At 46.8% G+C, this 24248-nt stretch overlaps 1 protein-coding gene across 1 annotated transcript in view; it reads right to left on the bottom strand.

Moving 5' to 3' along the window:
- Positions 1-594: 594 nt before the first annotated feature.
- Positions 595-24248, bottom strand: part of Tshz3 (teashirt zinc finger homeobox 3) — a 75765-nt gene continuing 52111 nt past the window's right edge. The window contains exon 2 of the mRNA XM_031386223.1: positions 595-5530. Coding sequence (XP_031242083.1) covers positions 2322-5530 — 3209 coding nt within the window. The 3' untranslated portion in view covers positions 595-2321. The remainder of the gene's footprint in view (positions 5531-24248) is intronic.

Genomic DNA, 24248 nt, shown 5'->3' with positions numbered 1-24248 from the left:
AGTGATTTGCCAGGGCCAATAAAAGCTTGTGATTATCATATAAATGCTTCCTTCCTACTCCTCTCCCTCTAATCCCCCACATCCCTACCCCACCCCAGCCCTCCCCCCTGCCATGGATGGGTTCTGACTCCTCCCAATCCCTCCCCACCTGGTTATCTCTGGTTGCTTTAACTTCGGAAGAACACATGACCCCCCCCCAAGTCTGAATACCTGGGTCCTCTCTGCTTTCCCCTTTGAAAATCTTAAGTTACCAAGAATGAGCCATCGTGTGCAGAATCTTCTAAAGACCCCTCAGCCCAGGAACACTGTGGGGCATCCAGAAGAGAGATCAGACCCACCCAGGAGAGGTATCCAGTGTGACCTGATTGAAGCTCTGACAGTGGAGACTTTATTAGGACATTCCTTTGCCCACAGGGGTGCTAGCCTCATGTGCATCTCTGATTTCTTTCCCATTTTTATTCCTGAGGGAAATGCTATGCAAGCCTCCTCGCTTTCTTTATAAACACCAAAGTTCACTAAAACTCCCCTGATTTACGCGCAGCCTCCAACCACCAGCACCTGGCAGACACAGCAACCGAGTCAGTCATAAACAGATCTCATACAATTTAATTTTAATGTGCTCGTTAGTCGTAGCACATCTCAGACATAATTGTGAACGCAACACAAAATTATAGCAAAAAGACAATTTTAATGCTGCCGTAGAAAAAAAGGGTTATATGAAGAGTCACATCATGGTGTGCCATCATCAACAACAAAACAGGGCACAGAGTGTGTCACGGTGTCTGTGGTGTTTACATGCCAATATTTTATACATAGGTTCTCATATGGTGTCAGCTGTCAGTTATTTCTGCAAATTAACTGCCAGAAATGGAGACGAGAATGACTTGGAGAGCCGGTAACCACGGGTTACCTTTCATAAGCCTAAAGATAAAACTGCAGTGTGGGATCTTGGGAGAATAATTAGGAGGAACAAAACAAAGTTACCGATTGAAATTTAAAAAGAGAGAAGGAAAGAAAGAAAGAAAGAAAGAAAGAAAGAAAGAAAGGAAGAAAGAAAGAGAAAAGAAAAGAAATCCCACATTATGAACTAGCAACCGAGAGGGCTTATAAATAAGTGAAGGAGGTTGTCCCACAGAACGCCTCTTGACTTTTAAGCAAAGGATTACAGTACAAACATTTTAAAGGCTTTATCAATGTTCAGGAAATACAGTACAAGTTGGTTTTTTTTTTAAATCTTTTTTTTTTCCTTTTCGAATAGACTTAACCCTTTGAGCACTGAGTTTACTTTGAGCATCCTTTAATTTCTAATAAATACCTTTAAGAACCATGTGCAAAATAGTTATGATGCCTGCCAGGGATGGATTTCCTGGCCTCAAAACAAATGATAATAGAATGCTAATAAATATGTATAATTTAAACATGAACCCTCTATCAATATAGATGTGCCGTATAGCAAAACAAACATCATACCTTGCTTTGAGATAATGCTTCTGTATATTTTATAAATGCTATCTGTGGTATTTTTCTGTATAATTTACAATGTTTGCATGTAAAAAAAAACATAAACCTTAAAAAAAAAGAAAAAGATAAGGAAATATACACTATACAGAGGCATGGCTTGTGCCCAGAGTATAGCAGATACATAAAACACTTGTTATAAATGCAAGAAAGAAAGGGTCATTTAACCAGTCACATTTTCCCATAAGAGTTTGAAATCTATACAATATATACATCTATGTTTCAATGTGAAAATAATATTCTTTTAAATTTCAAGGCGTGTCATACCCCTGCATAAATGGAGGTTCCTAATATTCCTTATAACTAAGCTGGTAAGGAGTTTAAAAACAGAGTTTCATACATTATTATTATTCATTATTATTTTGTTTTATTATTATCTTTTTTTTATTAACCAAATTAATGCAAAAGTGCTTCGTAGTACTCAGAGGGCTAAAGATGAAAGGGTGGGAAATGCCAGCACACCCAAGTCTCATGGAAAAAGTGTGCCTGGTTTCCTTATAAATGCTTAATTAAACCGTCTGTTAATGCATGCAGCTTGAAGCATCGAGGGGATGCTCACAATTAAATCCCATTTACACAAAGTTCCAAACACTTAGCACTGCGTTTTAACCTTCGTTATTTTACCAGTAACAACAGCTGATTATATGCACCTCTCTATTAAACACTGTACAGTTATACCAAACAGTCCAGCCCAGAATGATCCTCTGCAGTGAACATAAGAACATGTGCCAAGAACAAGGCAGAGGGGCTTTAAGGTGCCTTCAGCATTTTTTCCTCCAGTCATTTCCGCTCTGGAGCAAACGCTACTGCTTCTCCAGCTCAGAAACGAACAGGAGGTGGTCTTCTGGCGATTTTCCGTGGGTTTTGCTAAGGTGAAGTTTAACAGCATGCTTGCTCGCAAAGGTCCGATTACAAAGTTTGCACTGATAGGTGGTCCCCAGGTCCTCCTCCGGGGAGGATGTCACCAGTTTTTCAGATGGCGACTTGGTTTGTGCTATTTGATTGTTAATCTGTTCGGTGGACAATTTTGATAAGTCCCGTAGCCGGAAGCCCAGATGTGACTCTAGGTGGCTGATGTACGTGGAAGGAGTCCTGATTTGTGACGCACAGTCGTTACAAAAGAACACAGGGTGTCCAGTGTCCAAGTTTTTGAGGAACTTTGTTCCACCTGTCCTTCGAAGTTGGTATTTCACGTTGGCCAGCCAATGGCTGATGGTGGTCATGGAGAGGCCGGTGAACCTGGAGATGTGCATGCGCTCCTGGGGGCTCAGATCTGACATGATGTACTTCCCTTCTGACGTCTGCCGGAGGCTGGCTGCAAACTGCGCCTGCAGGATTAGCAGGTGCTGAGGATTCCAGTTTGACTGGCGGCCTTTCCTCTTCTGCGCCGGAGTCGACTCCTCGGCCTCTTCCAGGGTGGCCCCGTCAATGTCAGACTTCTCAGAGATGCTGGAAGGAGTGGAGGATTTTGACGTGTGGCTCTCTGTCAAGTTCTTCAACATATCGGATATATCTGACAAGGCATTCTCGCGCAGTGGCGAGTTTGACATGAATGATACGACGGCAGATGTCTTTGCCGTTGTCACTGTGGATGAGGAAGTTGCTGGGGATGTGGACGTGGGGGACAAAAGCCCTGAACCTAAAGAGCAACCTTTGTCACTCTTCCCTTTTGTCAAGTCTATGGGCTGGTCATTGTTGACGTGGTAGAAATAGCGGTCCAGATGCTCCGCCTTCTTGGCCTGAAGGGGTGGTGGGGTGGCAACAGCTGCCTTCTCAGCCAGACTGTTGCTCATCTTGAAAAGCATGCTCATGGGGTCCAGTGCAGGCAGGGAGGGTTTGGCGGCCTTGCCCAGGTGGATGTTCATGACCGACTGCAGGGCACTCAGGGGGTTCACAAAAGGCTGCTCTGGTGGATGGTCCGTGATAATGGCTGTGCTGCCGCTGAGGCCTCCGCTCAGGGGCTTCACCAGCTCCTTGCCATTCTCCACCGGCTCTGCAGAGGGGCTCGCCTCCTTGCACACATCTCTTGGTGGGCTGGGGCTGTTCTCCTGGCTTTTGAAGCCACCGTCGCTGGAGGCCTCCATCTTGATGGGCTCGCTCTGCTCGCTGCTGCATGGGGAGGGCGTGGCCCGCTTGGGCGGCGACAGCTTGCCTTCAGGCTCTTTCATTTTCTCCTCAACTTTGGCAACTTTCTCAGTGACTTTTTTCACCAGTTCCTCCATGGCGTGAAAGTTTGTCTTGGGCATAGGGGAGGTCTGGCTGCTGGGCGGAGAGACCAGGGTCTGGGTTTTTGTGGGAGACACAATTTCGCTGTTGCCAAACATGGGTTTCAGGGGTGTGCTCTTCCCTGAGGAACCCAGTGACAACTTCATCATGTTGGGGAGCTGGTAGGCAGCGTGGATGCTGGGATAGCCGCCCCAGCTGGGAGTGCCATTCTGAGCTTTGTTGATGGCAGATGTTACTGTGTTCTCGAGGGATTTAAGGATATCTAGTCCCCCTTTAGGACTCTCTTCTAGGTCATTTTCAGTCAAATAGTGGTACTTGGAAGAAATGTCGTACTTCTCCTCCTCTTCGCTGGGCTTCTCTTTCTCCTTGGGTTTCTCATCCAGGACTGCTTTCTCCTTGTCCACTTCCTTTTTGATCTCCACAGTCAACTTCGGGGAGACACTCGCAGGAGTATTGGAGGGAGATGTGAACGTGGTGGCTGCCAGTGGCACCGACTGCACCTTCTCGTCCAGCAAGGTGGTGATGGTGGGCGTGACGGGTGTCTCCATGATGGGCTTCCCCTTCTTCATGGCCGAGTTTGTGACCTTGATAAAGTGGCCAGTGACCATCATGTGAGCCGTGAGCTCCTGGAGAGTGTCATGGGAGCTGCCACACTCCATGCATTTGAGGATCTGAGATTTTCGGGCCTCGAAGTGCCATGCATAGCTGGCCCCGTTCTGGTGGCCATACCGGTTATTTGGCGTGATGTAAGGGTTGGAGTTCTTCTGCAGAGCATCGCTGGCATCAGACAGGGTGGCTTTGGGAGTTCCACCCGTGGAATCAGGGGAGCTAGGTAGCTCCAGCTCCAGAGAGGGTTTCTTCCGAGCAGCGGGAATGATTTTGGCTGCGACCGGTGTGACAGGTTCCTTGAGAGGCACTTTTTGGTAGTGTTTAGTTTTGATCATATGGACGCTCAGGTCTTGAAGGGACTCAAAGGAGTGGCCACAGTACATGCACTTCAGCACCTTCTGAGCATCCTCCTTCCCCTCCATCTCCAACAGAGACCGTTTGCGAGGCTTGGACCAGCGCTTCGGGTTGTTGTTGTCGGTCTCGTGGTTGTCATCGCGATAGTGACCCGTCTCATTCATGTGCACCGTCAGCTCTACCAGGGTGTCGTAGGCGGCGCTACAGTCTTTGCAACGGAACTTGCTGGCCCCGGTGAAGATGGAGCCGTACAGCTTGCTGCTCTGGCGGTATAGCTGCACGGTGCTGAACAGGCTGGGCTCAGGCAGCATTCGGTTCTGGGACACCTGCTGCAGGGTCTTCGCCATGGCACTCTGGTGCCAGTCAAAGCTCCCGCTGCCACAACTGCTGCTGCTACTACTGCTGCTGCTGCTGCTGCCGCCACCATTGTTCTCAGAGGAGGGCTGGTGCAGGTTCAGGTTGAGGTTGGACCAATAGGAATTGGACAGGAAGTTGTTGTACACGGCCTTCATCTGCTCCAGGCTATCCGACACCGTGGTGTCCTCCAGGGGCACCTGGACCTCCTTGGTCTCCTCTTCATTCTTGATGGAACTACTTTCAAAGTCAGCCATCCGGTCACTGGTCTCACTGATGTGAGATTCGCTGTCCATTTCATGGCTGGAAAACTCAGCGGCCGGTGAGTTCTGGTAGCTAGGGCAGGCCTTGCTGAGTTCCTTCTCTGGACACAGGTACTTGGCTGAGGGTTCTCCATCGGCTGCTTGCTCCTCCGGCTCCACATCATCTTCTACCAAGGCGGCTGCCTTTAACTCATCGGAAACATAGGCTGCCATGATCACAGGTGAGAACAAAGAGGAAGTGGAGAGAAAGGAAGAAAGAAAAAGAATGTTAATAAATAAGTGTGGGATCGTACCTAGAATACGTTCTTGACTCTTGGGAAGGTGGCAAATGAGACGGGCACATTTATTTGTAAAATTAAATAGTTAAAATGTGATGTTTCTTTGGAGCAAAAAAAAAATCTGCTCTTCAAACATAATTTGCCACCTTATTCTTCTCAAGGGGCAACAGCTTGAAATTAAAACTAAATTTGAAATTAATGAAGCACATTCTGGAGGTGGCATTCACTTCTAAAGTAATAAATTACTTGTATCAACCTCAGAGACAGCAGTTCCTGTCTGTCAATTAATATGTCTTATGCTTCTCCTACCTCTAATGCATTTCTTAACAGACAGACTCACAATTTAAATTAAGCAAGCACTTTTTTTTAACTCATTACATTTTTGAGGCTCCGTCTTTAATAAATATAAAGTACAAAAACATCAATAAGATTTTCACCTAGTAAAAAAGAAAAGTTCGTCAATTATAATAAATTAAAACCAAAGATTGTGGCTTTTTCTCCTTCTTTTCTTCTTCCTAGAAAAGTAGCTCTTTAAAGAAAAGGGGAAAAAAAAAGCCCAGAGTAAGCTTCGTACCAAGGACAGGCGCCTGAAGTATTCAGAAACGGGACAGAAGATGGGGAGTGGCTCCCACCCAGCATAGGTCCTGTCCCCACAGGCTCAGACTCCCACCCACCCACCCACCCACACCATCGTGTGGAATGATATCAGAACAGGTTCAGGGAAATTGGTATGCGGAGCTCACTCCTGCTGTATAAATATATACAAGACCTGCTGGTGGACCTTACAAATGTCAAAGTGTTTGCTCTTTAGACTACTTTGTCAATATTTACTCAGCACAAGCTCCATGGGTATCCTACAGGGATTCTGTCTTTTTGGAGGCCTTGTACTGGAGATGGAAAGCCAGCAGGCGTTCCTGAGCAGGTGGACGCAGGGCCCAGAAGCTGGGAGGTCTAGAGGAACTCCCACCCCTTCTGGAGGCACAGAGCCTGGGGAACACCCGCTCGATGGGACAGTATGGGACAATTTTTCCAACCTCTGGGTATTCTATACCTTGGTGGTCTTATCTAAGGCTGGAGGAGCAACAGCTTTAAGTAAAGACAAAGGGTGTGTCGTGTGCACTTGTAATTCCAGCTCTGGGGAGGTAGAGGCAGCAGGGTGGGTTTGAGACTAGCCTGCTCTACATAGTGAGTTCCAGGTCATCAGCCAGGGCTACATGATAAGACCTTTTACAAGTTGGTTCCTAAAGGTCAAGGGTGGCCATATGGAGAGGCAGGAAGATGGCACTGGTAAATGCCAAACTGATTTTTAAAAAAAATAAGAGATCTTAGAAAGGGTTGGGGGTGTTGTTTGTAGAATTCAAGAGGTGAGGAGATTTGTTCCAGGTGAATTTCACATCAAAAAAAAAAAAAGTTTAAAGGAATGGAAATGATTCTTTGAAAACCATACAGTGACGACTCCCACCCCAACTCTAACAGCATCCTTCCTATATGGCCATCAAATCTGCATTTGTTCTGAGCCCCACAATTTCTAAGCTGAACACCAAGGGAGGCAACATGTGATCTCAGATGGGAACTCAGTTTTGAGAAAGGGACACTTCTCTTTATATGTGTCACAGGATGCAAGAACCTTGCGTGTGAGCCTCAGGACCCCCTTTAGAAATGTGCGGAAGAGCTGGGAGTAGCTGTCTACACCTGTCATCAATCCTCGCATTGAGGAGGCTCAGGCAAGAAGATCGGGAGTTTCAGGCCAGCCTGGATCACATAGGGAAATCTGAATCAAAAAGAAAACAGGGAAGAGAAAGGGCCAGAAGTATGTTGCTGTGGTGAGCCTGGAGTCTCAGGCCAGGCACTGAGTGAAAGTTCAGGGGACCATCGCACAGCCTGAGGGAGACTCTTCCTACAGACACAGTGAAGAATGTGAACCATGAGTTAGAACAGAAACGGGAAAGTGCAATAACTATCTCCCTCATAACTTTCCCCAATTTGCAGGACATTCTAGAAATCTTGATTCACAAATGACTCCTGAGAGCCAAGCTGGAGGGAGATTGGTGGAAGTCAGGTGACCAAGTGTCCCTAATTTGCCTGGATTTATCCTGGCTTAAGACTCCCTATCTCTCAGAAGTCCACACGGTCTAGGGCAAACTGATGAGGGCCGTTCACACGGCACAGTGCAGTCTCTCTTAAGCTCCTTTCAGAGGGCAGCTAAAATGGGTAAGATGGGTTTCCTTCTCTGGAAACTCACTGGGTGGCCCCAAGCACCAGGGAGGGACTATACTACATAAACTGGGATAAGAAACACACATGGCCTGTGTTGCTGGTCCCCACACAGACAAGAGAAGATACTGTGATGGTTTGAATGGGGAATGTCCTTGACACGCTAATGTGTTTTCAAAACTTGGTCCTCTGCTGCTACTGTTCCTGTTTTACCGAGTTGTGACCTAGTTGCGACCTGAGACTGTAACCCAGTCAGCAGAATAGGTCACTGGGATCGGGTTCTAAAGGTTTCTGGCCTGAGTACTTGCTTCCTGCCTGGCAACACGTGACCAGACTTTTTACATTCTTGCCACTGTAATGAGACAGCAACCCCCTGAAACAGGGAGCCAAAATAAATCCTCCTTCCCTTAAATTGCTTAGGCTGGGAATTCTGTCCCAGAATTGAGAAAAGAAATGAATATGTCAATCTAAGACCTTGTCTGGTGGATAGGTACCTCCGAGGCACAACCTGAAGCCTGAACATCACACACTGATGCATTGCACAGAAGTAGAATGAAAGAGGAATAAATCCACAGACGTAGACACTGTAAGATATCAGGGAGTCAGAAGTCAACAGTGGACATGGGGGTGTCTACAGTAGCAAGGTGATGTGGAGAAAATGTGCAGTTGTGCCAGGACCTGCCAGGCTCCAATGCTCACCATGGAAGCATCCACACACTGAACACCTGGGAAGCCATTTGAGGTCCTATTTACAGGCATCATCATGGATGTGATCAGCTAGTACCTGGGGCTAGTCCCCAATATACTCTATATGCTTTCCAGATGGACAACAGTGCCAGAGTGCCCTCTGAGGTCACTGCAGTCTAATGAACAAGAAGTGTGTTGGTGTTGAAAAGAAAGCATAACCAGACTCCCTGGGAGGAGCTAAATCTAGGCCTGAGGAAAATGAACAAGCACCCATGCCAGGAAAGTCTGGGCTCTCGAGAGATCTGGCCTCCCCCACACTCCAGCTCCAGCCTTGTCCAGGCTTCTGAGAGTCTGTATATGCATATTGGCACACTTTTGTGCCAGGACCCTTACGACCTAGGCAAAAACAAGCAATGGGTTCAGACTCAACAGCAGGGAGTCTTCTTAGACTAAGCTGAAGATGCTAACCACGGATTCTTCCTCCACATTATTAATGGATGCCCAGGAACAGGCATGTCACTTGTCTAAGGATGTCACGTGCTCTTGATCACTAAGTTCAAAAACTTGAGAGCAAAGCATGATGGCACACATCTACAATCTCAGTGCTCACAAGCTGGAAGGCTGGAGGGCCAAGTGTTCAAGGTCTTCAGCGACGTACTAAGTTCAAGGTCAGCCCAACCTATTTGGACCCTGTCTCAAACAAATACACAAACACAAGAAGAAGGTGAAAATAGGTCAGAGGAGTTGCAGAGGGGATGGAGGGAGGGGAACACCCATTCCCTCCACAAACAGGGAATTATTCTGAGAGAAACAACCTCTTTTCCTTTGGGCCTTAGTTTCCCTAGGTCTATAATACAGGGCACCAGTGCAATGAGCTATGAGCCTCCCTACTCCATTCCCATGTTTTATGACTTTTGAAAGCAGAAGACTGAGAATTGGAGTCGATCTGTTTTTCTGGTATATTAGCAAGCAAAGTCTCCATAAATCATACCTGGGATTGAAGAAACGTTTTAAGATGGGTTAAGAATACTGCCTTTGAAGAGGACCCAAGTTTCAATTCCTGGTTCCCACAGCAGGCAACTCAGAATCACCTGGATCTCCATCTCCAGAGGATCCAGACACACACACACACACACACACACACACACACACACACACACACTAGTGCACACACATATACATAATTTTAAAAAAATAAAATCTTACACTTGATCTAGTCCAGTTTGTCCTTTGTGGTGGGGATATTCAAACCCAGGGCAAAAATCACTCTACTTTTTAAAACAATGTATTTATTTTTATTTTTTTTATGTGTATGAGTGTTTTGCCTACATGTATGCCTATGTACCAGATGTATGCCTTGTGCCTGTGGAGACCAGAAGAAGGCATTGGATCCATTAGAACTAGAGTTATGGGTGGTTACGGGCTGAGAGTTGAATCCAGGACTTACAGAAGCAGCCAGTGTTCTTATGACCAGTGGAATTGGAGTTATGGCTGGCTGTGAACAAGAATTGGATCTGGGTCTTCTAGAAGGGTGAGTCATCTTTCCAGTCTTTTCTTTGTATTTTTGTTTGTTTGTTTGTTTGTTTGCATTAAGCTAGAGTATTGCTATGTAGCCCAAGCTGCCTTCCATTCAGAATCTCCAGCCTCCTCCGTGTTGGAATTTCAAGCTTGTATCACTATGCCATGTCTTAGTCTTTTCATCTTGTATGGAATCAAACTTGCAAAGTCTCTGGTTACACACAAGAATTATTTCTGGATCCTTGGACAGTTAATACCCTGGATACAGTAAGTCAGGAGAGGACTCTGGTAGCTTCAATCATGGTGTGGGTTGGTAGGTTTTCATGTTGGTACAGTCCCTCTACCTGACATCAATGACAGCTTTGACTCTTCCATTGTCATTTAACCTTACACACATTCTTATCTGAATTCTTGCATCCTGGTCTGGTCTTGCTCACAGTAGGCTAGCATTAGACACTCACCACCTCATTGAGTGAGGTTAGCCTGAGGCCACTGGCAGCTGCAGAGAGTGGTTTTTAACAGTAGGGTAACAGGACTGGATGGATCTGCCTCTGCCCCCTCCCATCCCAGACTAGTGCAGACACCAACATGTCTCCTTCCCCATTCCATGCCCTTCAATCTAGTACAAACAGAAGCCACTGAGACTGTTACAACACAGCTCACTGCTAACATCACTTACTTGGGGAACACCCTCAGGACTCTCCTATTGCTTCAGACAAAAGCCCCAAATCCTCAAAGTATACCCAACATCCACCCTCTTCTGATCCTGTTTCCTTCCAGCTCTTCTGGGCCTCTAAGATGTGGCAGGATCTCTCATACCTAACTCCCCACTACTCATTGCTGTCTCCCAAGCTGGAGACTAGGAGCACATGCTGTGGGGTCCTCTCCTCAGGACCACATTTCTGGGAGTGGTGTGGGGGAGAGAAAGAAGTAGTTTTTGTCCCTTTAGTTCCCACTGACATCACTGGTCTATCAGTAGGTGCTAACTAAATGGCAGCTCCATGTGGTGGGGACCAAGCCCACACATCCCAAACTTCCTGCCCCAGATGTCTGCCACATATGCCCGGCTATGCTAGTCAGTTTTCTGTTACTTAACAAAATACCCAAGGCAGGCTAATGCAATGAAGAAAGGGATGTAGTCACCTCGTAGGTTTGGAAGCCTCAGATCTAAGTTGCCCAGTGCCGGCTTTGCGAGGACTCCATAACTAAGCTCTATCTGGAGGGAAATGCCACACCTTAGAACGTGGCAGCAGAGGACCTCAGGGCCCAGTGTGCTCTTTCTACATGAGGACTGATGCAAGGTATATAAGAACTACCTTAACTTGATCTGAGGGCAAACTTAAGGACCTCCCTCTAAGCTCACATCTTAGGGGTCCCACCACTTTTCATATTGTCATATAAGGAATCACATGTCGAACTATAAATCTATGGTGGAGATTTTCTCCCCACCCCCAAGACTGGGTTTCTCTGTGTAGCCCTGGCTGTCCTGGAACTCACTCTAGACCAGGCTGGCCTCGAACTCAGAAATCCACCTGCCTCTACCTCCCAAGTGCTGGGATTAAAGGCGTGTGCCACCACTGTCCAGCTAATGGTGGACATTTTCAAGTCACTTGTCAACCATGGCTGAGATCCACAGCAGCCACTCAACCTATATCCATATCTATAACCTATAGACATGAGTGAACATCACAGCTGACTTCTTCTGACATCCTCTATAGCTAACTCATCTGGCTGGGTCCAGATTCAAGTCCATCCCAGGATAGAGATATGCTAAGGATGTATTGATAAGTCCTTTCTGGATCTGCTCTCTTCGTGTGACTGACACAGATGCATCATCATGCCTTTCCGCTTCATGAATAAGACTGGACTCTGTGGCCAGCGCCAACAGAGGATGCATATGGACTGTGGCGGGGGCGAGGCTTCCATCCCAATCACCCACTGCTGCACAAGAAACAAAGAAAAAGTTAGGAGTGCGCAGAGACGTACAAGTGAGGGTGGACTCGGGGTGGGGTACCAGCATAATGTTTTTGTCCCAAGTCACTTGGTCGTGAGTCTCTCTTCATGAGGGTAGGCAAGCCACCATGCCTGCTTCCTGACCTATATCCAACCCCTACTCGCTCTCTTCCATAAGCAAAAACATAGTGTGAAGAGACACATGGTGCTTAAAGGCTGGGATGGAAGCTGGGGTGGGCAGTAGAACCCAACCAAGCAGAACCAAACAGGACACAGGTAAATGAACATTCCTGAGAAAGAGGCTTAGAAATGCATCTGTTCAAACTATAATTACACAACACTCCTGGAAGGGCGAGCCACCAAGGAAAGAATGACCTCAGCTTATTAGGGGCACTGCTTAGAAGGATCTCACATTCCTTGCCTTTGATCTTGCCAAAGGTCGTGGGAAGGGATGAAGCAATCTCTTTTTTAAAAACAAACAAACAAACACCCCTCCCTCTCATTTTCAAAGGATTACACTGAGCCATTTCTGACCCCAAGACCCTAACCCTGAGTCTGGATGTGAAACGGTGGCCCCAAAGTGAGAGTATGCCGGAATGCAGACAGAATATTTCCAGCAGGATCCCACACCTTCCCCTCCAACCCTCTCAACCATATTTATCATCATTGGCTAAGCTCCACCTCTAGGTAAGGAGGAAATTAATGCGTTTTATACAAATATAAATAGCAAGCGGAGAACACAGGAATGTCTTTCTTAGGGAAGTGAAAATTACTTCATCGTGAGGTTAGTGAGCTCTCCCCCAAGATGAAGAGGCAAAAGCTTGGGTCTGGGCACTCAGGCCAGAGTCTGTGGGCCGACAATTGGGCAGGGAGAGGGAGTATGGCTAGGAGTATCTCTACCACGTTCCGAGAAACGACCGCAAGTAACCCTGTACGTGTGAGCATATTTAGGGCTGAAATAAAGGTTAGAACTCTAGGAACTGGATACAGTGCTTTACAGACTCCCTTCCCATGGCTGCTTAGGAGAGAGAAAAACCAGAGAACATGCTTCTTGGTACATTTAGACTGCACCTGCCCCATATCATTGCCCAGGCCCAGTGACAAGGAAGCAAGGGTGGGAAGCAAGGTCAGTGCCTTGAGAAGGTAAAGAGGTGGAAGGGAATTCTCAGAGATTTCTCTGAGAAAGATGGTGTTCTCATATCCAGTGAGGGTAGAGTAGGTCACAGCAGCCACAGCAAACCTCTCCTCTACTGTGATCACATTGGAGACACAGAAGTGTCAGAAGATGCCAGGGACATACCTAAAATTGGACAGCTGTCCAGGGCTCTCCAGGACTCATACACAGCACAAGTCTGTGTCAAGGATCATGAACCCAACTTAAAGCCAATGTCAAAGCCAGTCTCCAGGATTCTCTAAGTCCTCCCACTGTTACAGAATACGAAAGGACAGGAAAAAGATGCCAACAGCATCAGGAGGTGTCTGAATCACTACTGCCCCAGGGACACCTCTCCCAAGGGCTCCCATCAGAGCAGAGCTCCAGGAAATACATAAGAGAACCATTCAAGAGCTGGGACCATGGAGAGGAGCTGCTGCCATGCCTGGCTGGCATTTCTACATTGCGTTTTCTTCTATGAAACTATGCCAAGTCACAGCTGTGGAAGGCTGGCTCCTAGTGCCTCTGCTGCCCCAGGCTGGTCATGTGGCTGCTCTCTAGTCTCCGAGGTACAGATTCTTCATCATGAACAAGAGAAAGCAAGCAGAGTAAGCAGAATATTGGCCAAAGTCGTCTCCTGGGTCCCACCAAAGGCGTCATGATGCATGAACCTAGCAAAAACCTAGGTGCTTTTCCAAGCTAAAGGGCCTCTTCAAATGTGGGTGTACCAACTGCACAGGGGTTTGCAATCTGCGAAAGTGTTCAGGACCAGCCTGGTCCTGGACTAACTCTGAGCTCACCCTCCTCCTGTAGAGCTTTGAATGAGAATCCCTCAAAGCCATTCATCAGGCCTTGCAGCCTTTCAAAGGAAGCTATAGCCTTAAGATGGAGTCCTAGGAGAAGAAAAGGCAGAAGAATGAAAGGACAAGGAAGGAGGCTTTTGATCCCACACATGTTCTCCAGTGACTCCAGCCCCTGTGCTATTTCCAGGAAGGAAGGGGTTATAGCAATGACCAAGTTCAACTCCACCTAACAGCAACACTGCTTGGAAATCACCAAAGAACGTCCAGTGCTTCTTCAATTGGAGGTCAATCTGTGCTTCAAGAAGCCACTTTGGACACCAGGACCCCACAGCCAGTCAGGCTACATCCTGCAAGCTCAGTCCAGTCCTCTTGTCAGCTCAGCTCCTACTCTAAGTCATTTCCCACTGTGTGTGTAGGTATGTGTGTGTGTGTGTGTGTGTGTGTGTGTGTGTGTGTGTGTGTGTGTGTCAGGAGATGTTAGGGGATCAGGAGAAGTTCAGAGGGTTGAGGGGGGAGAGTTCCAAGACCTGAGAAAGTCCCACTTAAATCTAAGCAGGAAAACCCAAATGGATATCTTATATTTGATATAAGAATGTCTGCCTTATGAAGACTGCGTAGGTAAATACAGGAGACTGTATGCCCTCTGGGAGTTTTTGTTTGTTTGGTTGGTTGGTTGATTGGTTAGTTTGGTTGTTGTTGTTATTGATTTGAGACAAGGTTTCTCTGTGTAGCCCTGGCTGTTTTGGACCCTCCTCTGTAGACCAGGCTGGCATCGAACTCACAGGGATCCACCTGCCTCTGACTACTGAGTGTGATACCACTGCCCAGCACTCTGGGTTATTTTTACATGGGGCACTACAGTGTGATTCATGATGACTCCTCAGGAATCACAAAATTTACTGTATCTGTTGCAGGCTGATTTGGGACTCAAGAACTCTCCTCAGATGTCCACAAAGAATTCTCCTCAGATGTTTACAAAGATGTAAAACCCTAGAGCTTTGGAGGTATGAAAAGCATCCCTAGGTCTTGACACTCAAGACAGAGATCTATTTCTACCTGCTGATTGGTAGAGAGATCAAAAAATCAAGACTGAAAGGGAATGGAGCTGGGGACGTGGATCAGTGGTAGAATACCAGCCTAGAATCCCCCAGTGAGGGGCTGGGGCATGGCTCAGTGGTAGAGCCCCTGCCTGGAATCCCCCAGTGAGGAGCTGGGGGTGTGGCTCAGTGGTAGAGCCCCTGCCTAGAATCCCCCAGAGAGGAGCTGGGGGTGTGGCTCAGTGGTAGAGCCCCTGCCTAGAATCCCCCAGTGAGGGGCTCGAGGTGTGGCTCAGTGGTAGAGCCCCTGCCTGGAATTCCCCAGTGAGGGGCTGGGGGCATGGCTCAGTGGTAGAGCACCTGCCTAGAATATTCCTGTAAAGGGTTGGGAGTGTGAATCAATGGTAGAATTTTTACCTAGGATTCACCAACAAGGGATTAGTAGCATGACTCAGTGATTAGAGAGCTTGTCTAGTTTACAGGACGGGGGAAAAAAATAAAGAGTAAAGAAATGGCAAAAATAAAAGGGGGTGGGATATAACAGAAGTGGGCCTGGCTAAACAGGTCTTTGATAACATCAAGGGAATGAGGCTGCATGTTGGCCATTTGCCTGGTTACTAAATATGCAACAGGGAGAGAAAAACAAATGGTTCTAGAGAATGAGAGTTTAGGCTTGGGACCCAGGAAGTCAGAGTTCAACAGAGACAGCAGGTATTCTCTGTCCATCCACCTGGATACCAAGAGTCACATAAAGGCATCTAGAAGCTATTATGAATAATGGAAGTCATGGCCACTGAAGACCAAAGGAGGACCAGAACCCTTGGAAGCATCACTGCCGCATGTGGAGGATCCCAGAAAACAGGAGAAAATCCCAGTGTCCCAAGCCAGGCCTGGGGGAAGGGCATGTTCTGATGGTACAGGGAAGGCCACATGGCTGAGTTACAATGGAGAGGCCTTCTCCAGAAGGCTGGGCACACTGGGATGACAACCTCCCTTAGATTGATGGTTCTCCCCACTAGCAAGGTCAGGAATATTAATTTTGTACATGTTAATTTGATGTAATGTGCACAGCGAAGGCGCATTCGGTTTGGGACCACGGTGTTAACAGAGCAGCGCTGCTTCTAGGCCAAGAAAATCAGAGCATCAGTTGATGAGCAGGAGAAGGTGGTGTGTATAAGGCCATGTCACTCTGGCACAGCCAGGGTTGACTCTGCTGCTGCTTAGTGGAGCAGGGACAGCTCTGCTCCGAAGACACCTTCTCATGGGAGGAGAATCCCCCGCAGCTCCAGAGACTCAGCATCCAGACCAGGAGCTGCTTCTCCAGATGTGGCAGAAAACAAGTGGCTAGTTCCTAGGTACCTCCAGATCATCAACGTCAGCAAACCTCAGAGACACCTGCACATGTCTGCTGACTGAACACTTCTCATATCACCAAGTCATGGAATCGGCCTAGGTGCCTGCCACAGATGTGTGGAGAAAAGAAATGTGGTATGTGTACAGAGGGAAGAATTACTCAGCCAAAAAGAAGGAAATAACGTCATTTTCAGGAAGGTATATGGACCCAGAGATCACTGTTTAAGTAATATAAGCTAGGCTCAGAAAGACAAATACTGCATGCTTTATCTCTAATGTAGACTCTAGATTGTAAGAGGGCTAAGACAGAGAAGAAGGTAGAAGAGGAACAATTAGGGAAGAGGAGTGTGTCCAGTAGGAACGGGGGAGGATGTACAAGGAGGAGGGACATGATGAAAGTACATTATATAAATGAGAAAATATCACAGAGAAACCCATTATTTTGGATAACTAATGCACATTAAAAAAGCTTAAGATAATAGTTCAACAAGAAAGTAGGAGTTGCAGAGTCACACACAGAGCCCCACACTTCAGGCTTGTCTCTTGATTCCTGCCCCGGTGATAGCATCAGCAATCCCTATCCAGAGTTCCCTCTCCTCCTAAGGCAGAGGACTAAGAGAAAGTTAGGGGGACAGGAAGCTGGGAGGTTCTCCAAGATCTAAAAGGGAAGAAAGCCTCCCTTGCCTCAAGAAGAGATGGGACTCTTCCATGTGCTTCTGCAATGGATACTCCACTAGAGTCTTGACACCTACCCTGTGCAAAGAACACCTCACATGGCAAAACATGGCAAAAGCGACCAACAACCTTCGGCAAATCTTTAGATAATAGACAGTGAGTGAATGCCTGACTTAGGGACCACCTGAATGACTTCTGCCCTTAGCATCAAGCCCATATGCTATACTGGCATCAAACCAACAGTGGTGTGCAGGGATGTTCAGTTCTCTAAGGTGTCTGTATCCTTTCCTCTGTCCTGCAGTAGCATTTTAATATACCTAACACAGCATAGCCATGATAACTAGCCTGTACTGGGGGTGGGTCTGGTTGATGCCATTTGGCTAAACCTGTTGGCCAGTGATGGTCTACCAGCATATACTGCTCCTGGTGTTAGGATAAGCTGTAGCAAGAATAGAGCTTTCTGCTGGCCCTCTATTCTGCCTCTTTCTGAGTTCAAGGTAGTTCCCCTGCATGGAGTAAAACCAGAACTGCAAGCCTTCAGCCCTATGTCCTTCTCCCCCTTACTCTACAAGCAAAGAGGTGAATCCCAACATGTAGTGGAGCCAAGCACTTTGGGCAACTTCCTATGAAGAAAGAATTCTCTTGTCTTAGAATAGAAGCAGAGTGGATTTTCATGGATGTGCTGAGCATGGAGTGGCTAACACTAATCAAGATTCTGTATCCCACACACCTGCAGTTGGCACATGAAAGTCTGTAGATCCAAAGCACAGTGCGTTTGTAACTGTGGTCTCCAGTAAGGCAGCTCAACTATCTATACACTTGACAGTCTGAAATCTCAAGAGTAGCACAACAGATAACTGAGCACTGGCTTGGGGAATTGGGGTCCAATCCTTGAAATGGCCATTCCCAAAGTGCTCATTTGTGTACAACTCAGTTCTGGCTGGGACTCACTGGCTTTTCTCCCTAACATCTTAAGAGCTGTGTCTACAAAAAAGGATGAATGGGTGGCTTAAATCAAATAGGAATTAAGATTTGCATGGAAAATAAGGTAACCGATGTATGCAACATTATTTATCTCTTCACAAATTCACTAGCCCATTCCTCCACCTGCACTTATTCATTCATTCATTCATTCACTCATTCACCTAATCAATCCATTTATCTTCTCATTATCTGTTGATCCTATTTATCTACCCATCTGTCCATTCATCCATCCATCTATTATCCATCCACCTACCCATCCATCCATCCATCTGTCCATCCATCTATCCATCCATCCACCCATCTAGTTATCCATCCACCTATCCATTCATCCATCCATCCATCCATCCATCCATCCATCCATCCATCCATCTGTCCATCCATCTATCCATCCATCCACCCAACATGTATGGACACAATTAAATATTGCAAATGTTTAGATTAGAGATACAAAGCTACAAAAAATGAATGAGTCAGAGTCACAGCCTTCATTTCTTTACATCATCAAGATGGCCTTTGTTACACAGAGTGCAGGGCCATTAAGGAGTCTATGGATCAGCACAAATGTCTGAGCTTGACATTCAGAGCCTCATATAATCAAGTTCCCTGTTACATTTTTAGGATTTTTCCTAAGGCTGGCACACAGAGCCATGGGCATACTAGACAGGTGTTCTACCACTGAGCCATGCCCCCAGTCCCTCACTCTGGGTAAGTGCTCTACCACTGAGCCATCTACTCAGCCCCTCATTGGAAGATTCTAGGCAAATGCTGAGCTATAAGCACTGCCATCTTCTGGTGTTTGTCTTCCAGTGCCCCAGCCCACAAACTCATTCTATACCCTTATAGTGTTCCATCATCTGGCCTTGACTTACGATATTTCCTCCATTTTACATAGAATGTTGATCTTCTCATATCCCCCTACCTGTCTACCTGCTCTTGAAGATTCAGATAACACCACAGCCCCCAGACAGACACTTCCCCCATCTCTGAATGTGACCTCCTTTAATCTCAGGGGTGACCCAGTGGGTGGGAAGTCTTCTTTACACTCTAAATTCTGGTGAAATAGGGAAATTATCAGCACAATGTTTGTGCATCTCTCTTAGTATTGACCTCTCAGAGAGCTCTACAGTGCCTGGCCATGGGCATGAATGGCATCTCTCACACAAGAACTTATATCTGTGCTCTCCTCCCCACCTGGCATTCTAACCATCCCTGGTGACTTCCACAAGCCAAGAGTCACCTCAAGCAGAAGTGTCTACTAGCTTCCTGGACAATTGTTGAGTGTCTGGTAGAGGATCCAGGAATGGGACAAACAAATCCAATTTTTCCTCTTGGCCACTTGGTTCCCACCGATAACGACTGTGAGACTAATTACTTATTAATAAGTGCCCAGGCCACAAGCTTTAGTTCATTCCTCAACCATCTCATAACTTATTTAATCCATTCAAACTATTCTATGTCTTCCACATGGTTAGTTACTATGTGGAAGCTTAGCTCTTTTCAGCCTCAGGTGTCCAAGTCTGGGTGAATTTTCTCTTTATTCTATCCTGAGTTCAGCTCCCTGCTGGTTCACATCCACCTCCTCAGTGTTCCAGTTCAAATCTCTCCTTTATACTACCCTGAATTCCTCTACCTGCTGGTTTGTGTCCTTTTCCCCAGCAGTCGCAGGCAAATCTCTTACACTGCCTACTATTTCCCAGAATCCTCTCTCCCTGCTCGATGTCCCACCTTCTCTTTCCTGCCTCAGCTCACTGGCCACAAGTTTTTTATTGACAAGTGGTGTTTATAAGAGATTCTCTCTACATACCCACGCCCTGCTGAAAATCTCTTCATGGGGCTCTGCTCCCATTTTGCAGAGCAGAAAATTGAGAATACAAGTGTATCTCAAGAGTCCTCATCTTATAAGCAGATAAAAACTCTGAAGAGAATGTACTCATCATGACTCCAGAGGAGCTCAGCCCTGCTCTCTCCCTCTCCATCAGACCTAAGCATCGTAGCTAACCCTGGGTCAGGATTAGGCAGCCCTGCTCTAGCCCTCAGTCAGCCTTGGTCCTATGTTCAGCTAGCCTTCACTGACTACCTAGTACTCACCAGGTTCTTACCTAGTACTCAGCAGGCCCTTACCTAGTTAGTACTCAGCAGGCTTCTAACTAGTACTCAGCCAGTACCTAACCAGCCCTGATCAAATTTGTACTAAACCAGTATTCAGACTCATAGATTTTACCCTGTCCTTACCTAGCATTCATAATACATAGAAAGCACTAAGTAAAAATCTAACACCAGTCAGGACTAACGCAGGTCTCACTGGGCACCCCAGTCAGGACTAACGCAGGTCTCACTGGGCACTCAGTCAACTCCACTCTCCTCACTCAGCATGCAGTTACACAGCTAGTCAGGCCTCAACCAGCACTTACCCGGACCTCATGTGACCCCATGTGGGCCTCACATGACCATCGCATGTTAGGATCACAATGAAAGCTTTCTAGCCAGTTTAAAGAAACCAAAGTGAGTTTTTATAGTTCTAAACCATTGGCAATATTGCATATGCTAAGAGATTCCAACCTACTTTTTACTTAATAAAATGAGCATTTACAAACAAGTATATAAATAAGATCCACTGGGTGGTGCATTACAGTGTTTTTTAATATCCTGTTTCATACTTTTATATCATTTATTTAATATGAGTTCAATGATTCCTAACTCAAGAACATTCCATACTTTATAGTGAAAGGAAAAAGAAGAAAGAGGAAGAGGGAAGATAAGGAACAGGAGGAGAGGAGGAGGAGGAAGAGAAGGGGAGAGGAAGAGTGGGTGGTGAAAAATGAAGAGGAAGAGGAGGAAGAAGGGGAGAAGGAGGAAGAGGAAGATGAGGAGCGGAAGTGAAGGAGAGGAGACAGACAATAGCATAAGTTGGTGGCCACCCTCACTAGAACATGCTTCCCCACTGTAGTCTTTGCATGGAGGGTATGATGGCTGTGTGTGTGTGTGTGTGTGTGTGTGTCTATCAATCAAGACTGGAAACACATGTACTCTGATCCCATTCGGGATCTACATCATGGAATAATTTGTGCACAGACAAAAGAGGTCAGCCCTTTAGGCCTTGGGGTCTTTCATCAACATTTGGACTACCTGAAAAGTAGAGAAGCAAGCTAATAGCATGAAATATGTATCTGTAGGTACAATAATAAGTTGGGATAAGGTACTATGGTATTTGGGAAGACAGAAAAGTGGAATCTCCTATGTAGCTGCAAAAGTACAACTCATCCTGACCACTCTGCAAAAATATGAGGCATTGTCCAGAAAGTTACACAGACAAGTCCTCAGCCACCCAGAAAGGTCATACCCAGATGTTTCTCCAGCAGAAGCACAAACATCTGGCACATGATGAACTAGTGACATCCTTTGGGAAACTTCATCATAAAGTGCAAGAAACTAGAAGGAACTACATCAACAGTAGAGAGGTACCATGGCAGAATATTATACAGCGGTGAAAAAGACATTATAGGAAACACTAGGGAGAAATCCCACAGAGGCTGGGAGATATGCCTCTGTGGTATACTACTTACCTAGAAACCACTGGTGAGAGGTGAGCCAATGGCAAAGCATTTACCTAGAATCCCCCAGTGAAGAGGTGGGGGCATGACTCAGAGGTAGACACCCTGCCTAGAGTCCCCCAGTGAGTGGATGGGGCATGCCTAGCACACGCAAGACCCTGGGCTCATCCCCAACACTGCAGCAAAAGAAAATGCCACAAATAATATTAAGTGAGGCCGCTAGGCACAACAGAGTATGCAGTACTTAAATCCATTTGTGTACATTTCGAAATTAGGTAGAATTAACTTGTGGTATTATAAACCAAGTGTTGCCCTTAGGGAGAAAATAGCCATGAAAGACAAAGGGGCTCTGGACTGTCATGTCTTAGCCCTGGTGAGATGCATACTTTTATCCAGGGGTCGGCGGGGGGGGGTGGTGAATCAACCTACACTAACTTGCTGTCCAGTTGGTATGTTATAAAATAAATAAACGGAATTTACAAAGCAATGTAACTTTTCAAGTGTTCACATGGGAAGATCTCTGACATATACTGCTGAAAATGAAAGAAGTCTCTTCTGGGGGAACTCTGTGGTGGGTGCCCCTCCAGCAGATCCCACTTGGATGGGAACAGATCCCACAGGTGCAGGAGGGCATTTGCTGTTGAGAGGCGACTGAGGAGAGAGGCTCTTACCCGCACCTTTGAAACTCACAGGCACTTGGTGGAGTGCTGAGAAGCCTGAGGAAAATTATCAGAGTGAATGCATTTGCACTGAGCACCTGCTGTGTGTCAGGCTCTGTATAGGGCACGCTCTACAGAGACCACCAAAGGCACACCACCTGTGAGCATGTGGCACACATACATATCTGGGGAGACGGAGTTTCCTGTCTGGGGGCTGCATGCAAAGTGGTAGGTGCCTGAGAAGCCACCTTTGCCAGGATGCCAGGAAGCCCAATCCATTTCTATATCCTGCCTCAGTTTCCTACCTCTCCTGGCATTCTGGGTAAAGGTGACACCCACAGTGATAATAGACTATTAGAAAAAGAGGAAACAACAGGCAAATGTGAGGCAGAAGCCACCACCTAAGAGCCTGGTCCTCAACCTTCCTAATGCTACAACCCTTTAGTACAGTCCCTCCCTCATGTTGTGGTGACCCCCATCCCCAACCATAAAATTGTTTTTGGTGCTACTTCCTAACTATAATTTTGCTACTATTATGGATCATAATGTAAACATCTATATTTCCTAATGGTCTTGTGGAAGGGTCACTTGACTCCTAGAGGGGTCATGACCCACAGGTTGAGAAATGCCGATCTAAGAGGCAGCTGGGTAAACCCCGAAGCACACAAACAGCATGGATGCTGCAGCCACAGGTGGGATGACATTCTCGCTTTAGTTCCCAGTGGGATTCTGGGGTCTCCTTTACTTTAGATTCAGGTCCAGACATGGCTCTGTCAGGCAGCCACTGAAGTGAGTCGCACCCCTCCAAATGCCCAGGGTTCTCACACAGCTGTACAGATCACCTGACTAGCTCTCTCTGAGGAGCCCTGAGGCCACGTTGTCTGGCAAAGCAGGTGTTTGTGAGCAGGGATGACTCAATGAGATGATCAGGGTACCCCCCCTCCCAAGCAGGGTGACATTGCTGGCAGGTGGTTTACTGAAAGTAAGGTAGCCGCTTTCCTCTTCCCCTTCCCCCTCCCCTCACCACCTGCCTCATTCTTTCCTCCTTAAGACCAACAGAAAGTTCTGGATGTGGCTATGAGAGGAACCTGGCTGTGACATCTGTCACTCTGGGTTGATTAGATTGGTCTGTCTGGCTAAGCAATGCCTCCTCTCTCTCATTGCTCCCTAGGTATCCCTCCTGAAAGGACACACTTGGTCAGTGAAGCAGGCCTCCCCCAGTAGATGAGGGTCATTCTTCAGTCAAGAGCACAGGAAAAGCTACTCACTGCTAGAACCCTAAGCAGCTCTCAAGAAAGCCCCAGAAAGGATCTTCTGATTCTTATTCCGATGTCACACACACACACACACACACACACACACACACACACACACACACAGGTTTACAGAAGAAGGAGCATAGTGAACAAACCAGCAGCTAACTACCCATCCTCCACCTGCACAGACCCTCCTAACCTGCCTGCCCACCCCAGAAGCACTGGCAGTCCCAGAGATTCTGCTCCTAAAACATGGCCACTGCTCCACAGAGAGCTACCTCAGGAGGCATTTCCTGAGACAAATTAGGACCATGTGACTGGCACTGGGAACAGAGCTGCATGAAGCTCCAACAAAGCCCTCAATGACCTAACCGCTGCCTCGGTAGCATTCAGGGACCTTGGGGAATCTCGTCATGTTCCTGTGTCTTCATGCTTCCCGTACACAGACTGTCACACTGGGCCTTTGCTCCTATGGCTCAAAAGCATTTACCTTTGGAAACTTCAGCAAGGGCCTTGCTTGTTTGCTGAGCCCTTTGCTATCCCCTCAGTCCCAGCCTGTCCCTGTCACTTGCATATATCCAAGCTCTTTCAGGATTTTGCAGTTTGTAGACTCCTGCCATTGTGTCAGCAGCCTCTGGTCCAGACAGGTCTAGGAAGATGCTAACAACTGCTTGATAAATCTTTAAATTTGATTACACTTTCCACTGAAAAGATGTTGTCTTTAATCCTGGGGAGTCAGAGGCAGGACTCTGAGTTCTAGGTTGAGCAAGGCTATCCTGTCTAAGAGAGGGGAGGGAGATAAA

The sequence above is a fragment of the Mastomys coucha genome, unplaced genomic scaffold, assembly GCF_008632895.1.
Source record: "Mastomys coucha isolate ucsf_1 unplaced genomic scaffold, UCSF_Mcou_1 pScaffold21, whole genome shotgun sequence".
NCBI lineage: Eukaryota > Metazoa > Chordata > Mammalia > Rodentia > Muridae > Mastomys > Mastomys coucha.
Note: the sequence above shows the minus strand (reverse complement) of the source record. Positions and strands in the feature narration are given on the sequence as shown.